This window comes from Carica papaya, chromosome 4 (assembly GCF_054855325.1).
Source record: "Carica papaya isolate Zhongbai chromosome 4, ASM5485532v1, whole genome shotgun sequence".
NCBI lineage: Eukaryota > Viridiplantae > Streptophyta > Magnoliopsida > Brassicales > Caricaceae > Carica > Carica papaya.
This window is the reverse complement of record NC_142312.1, coordinates 22,591,284-22,604,010: the sequence shown is the minus strand read 5'-3', so window position 1 is coordinate 22,604,010 and position 12,727 is coordinate 22,591,284. Positions and strand designations below refer to the sequence as shown.

The 12,727-nt window shown below is 32.5% G+C and overlaps 1 protein-coding gene across 1 annotated transcript; it reads left to right on the top strand.

Annotated features, from left to right (window-relative positions):
- Window positions 1-4,570: 4,570 nt before the first annotated feature.
- On the top strand, window positions 4,571-8,385 carry LOC110808147 (Homeodomain-like superfamily protein). Its single transcript, XM_022033536.2, has 3 exons — window positions 4,571-5,085; window positions 7,163-7,374; window positions 7,663-8,385. Exons 1-3 carry the CDS (start codon window positions 4,764-4,766, stop codon window positions 8,176-8,178), a joined length of 1,050 nt encoding a protein of 349 aa, XP_021889228.2. The 5' UTR covers window positions 4,571-4,763; the 3' UTR covers window positions 8,179-8,385.
- The last annotated feature ends 4,342 nt before the right edge of the window (window positions 8,386-12,727 follow it).

The following is a 12,727-nucleotide window of genomic DNA, read 5'->3' as shown; positions in this document are numbered from 1 at the left end:
TTTAAAATATGTATGTGTGTATATATACACACATATCTTTTTCTTTGACATAATTACTTAAACAATTTTTTCATATTTATTTTATCTTTTTCATTTTTCATATTTTTTATTTTTTTATGCTTGTTATTTTTGGATATTTTTAGCTAAAAATATAATAAAAATTAAGCAAAACTTAAAAGACCTTTTTTTTTATACTAATTAATTAATTAAAACTTCTAAATAAAATTACAGTATGACGTGAGTAACTAGATGAAGGCTTTTATCACTTCCTCCTAGTTTTTAACTACGATGAATAGAGGTCCACCATCTTTTTGACGATTTGAATGGGGTTATGACAAGAGAACTCCTTATCCTTCATTGTTACTTTTCATAGGGATGGAACTGTTCAACAAGTTAATCTTAAGGGCCAACAAGCAATATATGTTTACGGGCTTGACAACATAGAGGAGGAAAAAAAGATGGAGATAATTCACATTTTTTTGTTGGTAACACATTATTATTCTATGAATCGGATGCTAGGAACACTTCTCAACATTAAGTGCTTATTACTTTATTTCAAAGTGGTCTTAGGGCTCAAGACTAATCAATATTCTTTTTTCTAGATGTTAGTAAAATGACTTTATTCAAAGGAAACGTATATATAAAAATTCTAAGTGCGGAAGCGAAATAAAATATTATGTTTAACATCCCTTACACAATAACCAAAACGTATTAAATGTATGAAAAAATAAGTTGACTAAAGTAAATACTAGAAATGAATACTATAAGGAAAACTATAAATTCTTTAGGCATCTATTCGACGTCTTCCTGCAGGATAGGCTCGGGAACCAAGTCCTCTTGATATGAAATGGTTAAGTAATGAATGAGCTACACTAACTCAGTAAAGAATGTCACACTATCTCACTGTCACAGAAGTAAATATTGGTAGAAAATAAAAATGACCAATTGAGCATAATTTATAACAAATTCATTTATCAATAATAAAACCCTTTATTGTCCACCTACCTCGGTGAGATTCATGAAAACAACTTATGAAAATAATAACATTATAATATTATGAAATCATATGCATTCTGTAACATAACACATATCATACTTTTAATATTTCAATCATCAAACAACAAATTTCCTCTTTTACCAGCCTACCAGTATCCATGGGGATCTATAGGGGTTCTCGCTACACGTGAATCATTCATTTTAACAACTTAATTCTAGGGCCGTCTCCATACCCCGTCTGGTATGGGTGCCAAAACAATAAACCTCAATACCCCGTCTAATATGAGGGTGAAGCAAGCCGTCTCCATACCCCGTCTGGTATGAGCGCCAAAACATTTAAAGTCTTCATACCCCGTCTGGTATAAGAGACAACGTTCCCGGTAGGGTCCCCTATGGACCTTGTCCGTCCACAATCTCTCAGGATGTCTAGTGAGGCTGTTAACCTATCCATTTATCAACTCAATCTCATTCCTATTTGTTCTTAGTCTCAATTACCCAATCAACATGAATACGTAAACCAATAACGAACACTAAACCAGGCAAACATAACATCGGGTTCACAATAATCAAACCATAATAAATTAAACAGTGAATCATGCATACGAAGCCACAGAATAAAGAAATCAGATACTACACTGCATTTAGACTATAAAATAAGTCAAACAGGAACTGACCAAAAAATATATCAGATTCGGGTTCCATTAGCAACCTTAATTAATTATACATATCCATGAATCTATAAAATACCGTTTTATCATTTATTAGACTTTAATACCGTGATAGGAAATAGGGTGAGAGATCCTTACTTGATTCGAAGTCTAAAATCGGTTTTTTTTTTTCATTGTGCCTACGGGCAGTCCCTAGATTCCATGAATTTTTTTCTGAGAACTGAAACACACTTCCGGTACCTTTACATGTCCCCAAAAAACTCCAAATCAGACCTAGGGCCTCCTTGGCCAATTTCGAAATTCTGGCACGGCGGCTCTGCTGTGCTCCTGCGACGGCGTCGCTGCTTGCGGCGGCGATCTGCCTTGGGTTGGCCGTTCCGGCTGTTTTCAGTCGAATTCAGTCAAACTTGCATTGGTTCCTGTGATAAAGCACACATAAGGCCCTCGGTGGGCCGAAAAACTCAAAAAATCGAGACTTACCGGCAGCGGAGCTCTCGGGTGCGGCGACTCCTCCGATGCGAGTCGCGATTTGGTATTTTGCTCCGATCAACCTGTAGAGGAAAGGACGGTGGTCACAGTAGTGTAAAAATTACATCAAACGGGAATCGGGAATGGCCTCATCGGAGACAAAAACTGAGAAAACTCTTGGCAGCGCTGGGCTTCGGCGGCGTTTTTCGGCCAATTGGCCAGTGGTTTGGCTCCAATTTGGCCACAGGGGGGTTCAACATCGAAATCCGAGCCAAGGGGAGAAATTTTACCTCGTTTGGCGGCCGAAAAGTGCTCCGGTGCGGCGGTGGGTGGCGGCGGTCGGTTCCCCCGACAGTTGGACTGTCTTCTCCGGCGAGGGCTCTGGCGGCTAGGGTTTGGGGTTAGGTGTGGATGAGATTATTTATAACCTTTCACTTTTAATCTGAGTCGTCTATCACGATTTAATCTGGACCGTCCGATCGCGATTAAATTAGAAATGAATCTGGACCGTCCATCGCGATGCGATCTGGATCGTCCGTGCGCGATTCAATCTGGGCCGTCCGCACGCGTGCAATCCGGGCCGTCCGCACGCGTGCAATCCAGGCCGTCCGTGCGTGCGTTTGATCTGGGTTGTCCGTGCGCGCGGGAACAGATCTCAGCCATCCAATCGTGCGCACGTGGATCGCTCACGTGGCCTGTTCCGCGTGACCTTCCCACGTCAGCGTCTCTGCCACGCGGCGTGTCTTGGTTAGCCGGAGCTGCTGATCGGGCTGCTGACGTGGCACAATTTTTTTAAATTACATTTTGACCTCTGGTTTTCGATTTTCTTTTCAAAAATACCCACAGAATCCGAATTTTCACCAATTTTTTTCAAAATTGTTTTCAATTAAACTCAAAAATAATTTTACCCATTTTTATCATTATTATTAGTTTTATTTTCCATTAAATTAAATTAAATTAAACTAAATTAAAATAATTATATTATTACTTAAATAAATAAATAAATAAAAATAAAATTATAATAATAAAAATAAAAATAAAAATTAGGGTGTTACATCTAATGCATTATAAACAAATCTAAAAGTTTGGGGACTGTTTTATAATAAAAAGTATATATAAGAATAAAATGTAATGTTGACTAAAGTTTGGGAACTAACACAATTATTTAACCCAAATATTCTGATTTTATTTCAATGGCGATAATTCATTTCAATATCAAAGTTACTATGGAATTTTTTTTTTATAAATAAATTCAAACATCACATTTATTTTCTTTTCCAAAGTAAATCTAAAGGATTTAATGGGAATTTAGAATTATGATACGAGATTCAATAAATATTTTATTTCAATTAATCATTGTATATATTTTTAGTGCATTAAAAAAACTCATTAACTTATAACCAAAATAAAAAAAAATAAAAAAAAAAAGTACTTTACACTTTCTGTACAGAAAAATTTAGTTCTTTAGATTTTTCATTAATTCTTATTTGTATAATTTATGGAAATATAATTTATTTATTTTTTAATTCAGACCAAAAATTTAGATTGAACTTAATTTTCGATTTAGATTATATTAGATAAGATCAAACAATATTTGATCATGAAATAAATCGATTAGTAAGAAAATACAAAAAAATAAAAAATAAAAAAAACTTTGGTCCATACGAGATTATACTTATATTTTCGGACCTATCCCAATCTTCATTTTGAATCTTCCCCTTTAATTAATTATCAATCTGACTTATTTTGAAATTCATAAATATCCGTATTGGTTTATTATTAATTTTTTTTTTTTTTTTTTTTAATAATTTATTCGTATTGATCACGGCTTCACCCCTTCTGACTGTTCATTGTGTATGTCAATTACAAAATGAATGAGCACCAAAATAATGTCAATTAAAATTATTTTTAATCTAAAAAACGTGTAGTAATTCCTTATCTCTCGGTGATAATTGTCTTTATAAATATGATTATAAATTTTAGACATTAAAAAATTTAAAATTAAGTCAATAATATAAAAAGAAAAATATTAAAATATTATTAGTAATAAATTTTTATTAGTAATATGAAAATTTATATTTACAGTTAAATCTGTAATTTCAAAAAAAAAAAAAATTCAAAGTATTTGGATTTGTCAAACCATCTAGGTTTACGGTTTACCTACAATTTTTTGAATTTTCTTTTTGCCATTTTTTACCAGATAGTTTCCTAAAAATCCAAAATTCCGAAACAAAAGGAAAATAATTTTGGATAAAAAAAAATTAGTCAAGAAAAGAACAGGGCAATATCGTCATTCCAAACTGTCCCAGCCAATGATCCACCGCGTTTCTCTGCTTCAGAGATTATAAACTCCCTAAACTACCCTTCCATCCCTATCTCCCTCATCCCCTTACGCCCCACGCGCTCACAAATAAAACTCCTCTTTCATTCTTCTCCTCTCATTCCATGCACTCCCCTCCTCCTCCTCCCCCCCTCTCTCCCTCACTGCTTCTTCTCCATCGTATACCGATTCGGATAAAATTATAATTATATCGATATATAGATATAGATAGATACAGATAAGTTTTATTTTATTTATTTATTTTATATTTGATTCTGAATCGTGGCGGTTGTTTTGACTCCGGCCAAGTGATGACTCGGCGGTGCTCGCATTGCAGTAACAACGGGCACAACTCTCGTACGTGTCCTACGCGCGGTGGCGGCGCGTGCAGCGGTGGCGTGAGGCTATTCGGCGTTCGCTTAACCGATGGCTCCATCATCAAGAAGAGCGCTAGCATGGGGAACCTGTTGGGGACACACTACCATTCTTCTTCCTCCAACACCGCTTCGCCGAACCCCGACTCGCCTCTATCGGATCACGTCCGTGACCCGGCTAATGTTCCCGAGGGCTATCTCTCAGATGACCCGGCTCATGGCTCCGGGTCATCCAACAGGCGCACGGAGAGGAAGAAAGGTACTGCTCAATATCTTCCTCCCTCATTTTCTGAGCTTCTAATTTCTCTCGTTGATGGATATATTAAGTCTGAGACGATGAGTTTTGTTTTCTCATGGCGGCTTGGGTATTATATTTGTGAATTGCTTATATTCCTCGTTGTTGTTCTTGTCTTTTATCTCCGTTTTCGGCGGGTGTGCTTTTATATATTCAATCACTTTTTTATGAAGTTAATCTTCCATTTTTATTATTTTTTCTTTTTCGAGTAGTTTTATTTCTATACTTTCAATATGAATATCTGTTTTTCTTAAGAAAATTATAATTCCATATCAAATTCTATGGTTGTATTTCTTTAAACGAAAAATTGGTTGATGCAGTGTTTTGGTGATTTCATTTATATTACAGGATTTGAAACATTTTATCGTTCTTAAATGTTAGTTCAGTTTTGAGTGGGAAATGAAATAAATTCACCTTGCTTCTGCTCTGTTTTTGGTTTTCTTTAAAGGGGCTTTTTGCTTCTTCATAAATACCCCACGTGTTTATATTACCGTGATGCAATGCATTGACCCCCATAAAAAATCATACATATTGATGTATTTGTGTCTGTAACATTTTCATTAAATTCCAGATGATGATTGTTTCATTGTCATTTGGCTTCATTGGTGCTCATGGGTTTTTTAACAAAATTTATCCTGCTTGTCCCTCATATCCCTGGCTAAAAAGTCTGCATTCTTTCAAGTTTCAATGTTTTCTACTGGTTAGACTGGCAACTGTTGTTCTTGTGACATAGCTGGGATTTCTTTTCTGGGTATTGGCTTTTGCAGATAATTAGTAGATGCAGAGGTACAGCAATGCCTTTAATCATCAAAAGCAGAAATTATTTAAACAGGACATAATTTGTTTGAGTTCCCCCCATAATTGTTATCCAAACTAGTTTAATGGGATGGAGGTATTGCTGAGTATAGTTGAGTTGTTCAGTATCTATATGAAAGCCATCCAACTCACATTACTGCTATGTTTCTTTACAAGTGTCTTCTGCAAAATTAAAACCTTGCATTTGTCTTTGTGAAACTCAATCAGATGCACTTTGCTTAGTTTTCTAAAAAATTTGTAAGTGTTACCTTGTCAAGTTAGTAATGTTAGGTTATAAAATGATATACATATGATTGCAAAATATGTCTAGGAAGCTTGTACTTTATTTAGAGATTTTGAACTCCATTATTGTTGTTCCAATTAATCTCCTTACTACACTAAGTTGAGGTCTAGCAGATTAGTTAAAAGACCTTTATAATATGTTTCATATGATCTTAAACGATTATTCAAATATCACCTTATGGGATGAGCTGTATTGTCGGGATATATTTCTCTACAAGTTAACAAAGAGAGTGGAGACTTCAGTATTGTTGATAGATTGACATTATCAGGTAGTTTATTCTGGACTGATGTAGGGAATGTGGTGTTTTCTAGATAACGGTTTACCTTTTCTATGTCTAACGCAGTTGTTTGGTATACTACATCAGTTCTACACTGAAATGGCAAAATTAAATTGAATTATCGAATATTGGGACACCTATTTCATCTTGCATTATACCATTGCTAGACAGCAGCTTATGGCATGGTTTGCATCTTAAGGTGATTTCTTCGCTCCGATTCCTTTGGATGTCTTGGCCCTAGAGTTAATGAAATTTTATATCCATGAATATATTATTTTCTGCCAATAAAGCTACTATTCATCCATTTGATCATGAGAGCTATTGGTTCTGTTACATTTTTTTGTTTGGATGGACCTAGTAGTCCCTGTTGTTTCTTGGTCACTGGTTTTCCTCCTTATGGATTTGGCTGATTATTTGTGATACAAAGGAGGATATGAATGGTTGTTTTCTCTATTTTTCTTGCTTTTGCATTTCTTCCTGTTATGTATCATAATTCAAATCCTTAGTCTCTCTATGTTGGCTGCAGTTTGCAACTAAACAATACATATGCAGACCTGCTTCCTTTGCTAAAATTTCTTATTTAGTAGTTAGATTATAGAGCAGGACTCTTGTCACCAATGATCAAAGAGTTTCTGTTTGTTAACTGGATGTGGTTTTACTCTCAGGTATTCCATGGACAGAAGAGGAGCATCGATTGTTCTTAATTGGGCTTCAGAAACTGGGGAAAGGTGATTGGCGTGGTATAGCACGAAACTATGTTGTTTCAAGGACTCCCACCCAAGTGGCTAGTCATGCCCAGAAGTATTTCATTCGGCAAACCAATTCTACCAGAAGAAAAAGACGTTCCAGCCTCTTTGACATGGTTCCAGATGATATGGTTTGTACTGGTCTCTTTACTATTACTTTTACATTCTCACGAGTGAATATGTATATGCACTTGTTACTTTTCTCACACACTGGATAAACATTGAGGGTTGGGGAGAGCCTTGTAGAACTCTTTGATGCAGCATGTATGTTATGTCCATGTTTTGTTTCTCTATTGTAATCAATTGACCTGTACAACTGATGTTGTCCATGTACTTGTTCATGTCTAAGAAATTAAGGCAATGATTCATTGTGTTGGTAGAGGGAGATGAGTTTGATGGGCTGTTTATCTGCTCTGCAGGTCACAGATACACCTTCAGTGCCAGAAGAACAGGTATTGTTGCCTTCACCAAGTGGAAGAGAAGCTGATAATGGAAATTCATTGCCTTCGTTAAATCTTTCGCTCAAAACAGAGTTTGAACCGATGGAAGAGACAATTAAAGAAGCTGAAGAAATTCTCACACCATCAACTAGGTTTGCACCCATTATGCCTGGATTCTTCCCAGCTTATCTACCTGTGCCTTATCCTATTTGGCCCCCAAATGCCGTTCCTTTCAAAGAACAGAAGGGTGTAGAGACTTCTAAGCATCAGGTCCTAAAACCAATTCCAGTCCTTCCGAATGAGCCTGTCTATGTTGATGAGCTGATTGGCATGTCTCATCTCAGTATAGGTGAAAGAGGGAAAGACCACAGAGAGCCTTCACCACTATCTTTGAAGTTACTCGGTGAGACATCGAGACAGTCAGCATTTCATGCAAATGCTTCTGTAAATGGATCAGATATAAACAAGGGTACCAATGCAATTCAAGCAGCTTGAGTGTTGCTTATTTTCTTTTTTTATCTTCTGATCAGGGTGACATTCTGTTTTACTTTTCTAATTTGATGATAGTATTTACTGCATAGGTTATGATTGATACCGCCAGAAATAGTAATTATTTTTTAACTGTAAACAACTAGTAGTTCAAATAATTCAATCAGTTTAGCAACAAAATGATCTCTGAAGTATATGAACTGCAGTTTGATACATCTTGTGAGTAGTTGAAGAATTACTTGCCATTTTCTTTTTTCTATGATCATTCATGCCTTTTGTATTATCATTTTAGTACAGTTACAGATTTATTGGTATTTTATTTTATTTTTCATATGAAATTCATAGCCTTCTTTTAGAAAGATTGTTTATTGGTGAAAAAACTTTGAAATTTAAATCTGACTGCTAAAGTTTTTAATTACGAAAGACTTAAGGTGTAATTGTTTTAACAAAATTTGCATTATTTTGCAAATGGAGAAGTATAGGTTAAAAATATGAAATTTATATTGATGCCTAACAAATAAATCAACTTTAGACATAGAATATAATTGGAACCTTACCCTTTTCTTAATCTATAGTTTTGATATTAATTACCCATCAAAAACTGTGTATTTCTGCACTCTTATTAAACAACTCTATTTTTAACTCTTCATAGATTTATTAAATAACATTTATTTATTTTTTTCAAGTTTAGCCCTAAAATAAATATGAGAATTCCTATTATTATTCTAAAATAGGAAAATACTCTATATGTAATGTTGGTTATACATAATTAATTTGCATTTGTGTATTTTATAATATTTAATACAGTTACCTAAGACTTGAAAAAATCACTAACAAATAATTTTTTATTAAAAAAGACTGTGACTTTATTTTAAAATATTTTAATTTTTATTTAGGAAAAATGTAATTCTAATACTTATTTTAAAATAGAGTATAATAAATTTTTAATTTTTTTATATTTTTAGTTAATTTTCAACCTACATATTTTTTGTGAAACAATTTTAAATTTATGTCCAATTTATTAGTTAGATGAAGATACAAAAAGCTAAATATATTAGAACTTAATTCGATAATATACCATATTGGATAATATGTTATATGTAATGTGGATTAATAATTTTAATACAATGACTTATTTTTATAAAAAGAAGATTTTATCATATCTAATTTTTACAATTTTTTAAAAAATATTATCCTACTACGCTCTTTGTTATAATTTAATTTTAAAAAAATCATTACATAAACTCTCGTAGTTGTTTTAAATCATATGTTCTCAGTACTAAAACGTTTTTTAACAAAAAAAAAAATGTTATAAAAATGTGATTGCATTTGAAGTAATATATAAGAACATAATACTATTTTGAAATTATGCAAAAATATTATATAAACAGATTTTACTGTTTAAAAATTAAAGGTGTTAAATCTAATTATTAAATTAAATTATAGCCCTCATCTCATCATTCATTTTTTGTTTTGTTTTGTTTTTTTTTTATAAAAAATTTAAACATTGAAGTAAGAGTGGTAAAATTGGTAAAATATAAAGGTTATCGGATTGGGTTTAAATGAAAACAAGTTTCTTGCATTACGTTTGGTTCTAAATGTTTTCAAGTCTAAGGACATCATAAAAATTCACGGCTTGTTAAACTCGAATTGACCGATTTAAATTATCTTGATTATTTATTGAAATCGAATATAATCGACTTAGAATTATTTTATTTGGTATACAATAACCAGTTTTTTGAATTTGATAATAAAAACTTATTGAATTCAACTATACAAATACCATATAGTTTTAACATTTTACCTAAAATAAAAAATATATTGACACTAACAATTGCTAGGTCGTCCATTCTATGATTGCATCCTAACTAAATCCAGAGAGGGATTTACTTCACATTTCAAAATCCTCTCTTCTTCCCCATTGATTCTTGTGGGTGAGTGAATTTCATACGAGTTTAAGAGAACCACATCTAAAAAGCTAATTATCCAGGAGGGAGAGCTCAAACTCATATAAATCCCACATTAGTTGTGTGCATTCAATATGAGTTCGAAGTCTCGTACCTTGTCCTAGTGCCCATGCCACATGGTTGTAACTTGTGTAGATGGTGGATTGCTTTAAACATCATTTAAATGAATTTAAGAGAACAACACCTTAAAAACTAGCTATTAATGAGATAGAGTCGTGCACTTTTGATATGAGTCTCATACTTTGCAATTAGCACATAACAAACACAATTACTGAAGTGGAAGAAAATACAATTTTATAATAAGATAGAGAAACCGGGGATGAAGGAAAAACAGTTCGTGGTAAGTTGAGCATCATAAAAGGAGATTCTGAGTTACTCGGCTAATTTAAATATTAACGCAGGTGTTAGAGATGTAAATCGTAAGCTAAATTAAGAAAATGTCAAGTCCATAAGTAAAATAATTAATTGATATGATTTTGACATAGATTCTACATTATTATATGGGAAGTTTGGTGGAAGATAAGTTGTAGCTTCCTGATTACCAAGTTTCCATTTCTTTTTGAAAATTACTATTATTTTTACTAAGATTAAAACCATGTATTATTTTTTGTACTTTAATATTTTAGCTTTAAATTAGTTGAGCAATAATGTTAAGTGTAGACTACTTTATAATCATTACTTACAAGTCTTTTACTTTGTCAATTTTTGTTGAATGATTTTTCAACATTTTTATTAGTCCCTATCAGTTCTTTTTATTCAATCTCTCTCAAGATTCTTGGTGTGTGTTTTTACAGTCAATCTTTAATAAAAAGGTTGCATGATATAGCCATCACATCTTAAAAATTTAATAAAGAAATCTTATAACCTTGTTGGCTTGGTTTAACCCAGCATCCGCAATGGTGTGAATAAATGCAAATTTTATAAACTCTATTGGATCCAAGCCGAGTTCAAATTTCTTTAATATATGTTCACATTGGATTTGAGTTTTGTAAAACTCCTTTTCAACCACACCTATTTTCATTCAGATATGAACTCTTGAGGTGGGAGGGATGAAGCCTCCTCTAAATTAATCTTGAAAGGCAGATTTAAAGTGCAAGAGTTAAGTTAAGAATTAAAAAATTTGAATAAAATATTGAATGGATTCAAGTATTTTAATTTTAACCATATCACATTATTCAATATAATATATATATTTTTAATTATTTATTTATTATATATTTAGATAATGTAGCTATAATTTTATTATTTATTAAAATTTATTTATTTATTTATTTTTTGTCACACATGAAATTTTGTAAAGAAAATATTGATGATAATTATATGATTGAAAGTTTGTAATGAATAATTATAATATAGGTTACCTCGTTATATAAGCCATGAGGATCTCACCATATTCCCTTGAATCAGTTAGCAAGTCCCACTTAGAGAACATTAAAAGTTCAATACTGATGACTCTATAAGAAGTTACCCCAAGATAGTGTCTATAGGAGGCCTCATAATAAATAGTCAAGAAAAATAAATGGTTAAACTTATGAGAAATATGTTATTAGCCATATATTCATAGTAAAACTCTATAATATTTAAGTGGCCTTCAAATGGCTTGGAGTATTAGCATTAAGAAACTCATTATAGAAGTTGACTCATTTCACTACCTATACATCCTTCAACAATAAGATGATTATTGTCGCTACCCTATGGACACTTAAGCTCAAATTAGGGCTCCTACTTTATCTTGATTAAGATATTAAAATCTCTTATTTCCATATGAGAGGCAATTTCTACACTAATTGTTTAACTCGGTGAGAACACATCTATATGAGTTGTAACATATTTACATATGTCTAGTTAAACGAATATTAATTTATGTTGGTTATCTCATTTCTTTTACCTTCTGTAATAAAAAAATTACTTGATAGTTGGGATAATAAGCCCAAAAAAGTTGCATTTGTTTCTATTATATATTTTCTTCTATATAGGTAAATATCTAATTTTTGGCAAAAAATTTATCTAGTTTTTGTTAAACATCTTATTTAACCAATTCTAATTTTTAACTTACACCATCTTCTTAAAGTTCCTTTTTCAGTTTGTCTTAACATGAATGTTTGAGGAATTAAGAAAAATGGTCATTCCATGTTATGTCCCTGATCATAGGAGGTGAGTTGCACGACTTTATTAAGCAAATAATCCATCATTTTGTCCATACCGAATTCAATTTATTTCTAAATTGTTTTGATACATATTATATGCTTTTAAGGGAGTAATACTAATGCAACTTTGTAGAAAATGATATTGAAATAATGTACTTAACTTATTAGAATTTGATATGATATTATGATGAATGGGTTGATGAGATTGAGATGGACCCTTCTTTCGTATATTGGATTAAGAGTTGATAAGATCAACTTGAGCTATGATGAATAGATTATTAGTATTGAGTTGATCTCTCCTTTACTATAGTTATTAAGACATGACAAAAGGGTTAACATAACTAAGTTGAATTCTTCCTCCCTTGAGTATTATGAGTGGGTTTGCGAGATTAGGTTATGCTCTCTCTCTCTCTCTCTCTCTCTCTCTCTCTCTCTCCCTAA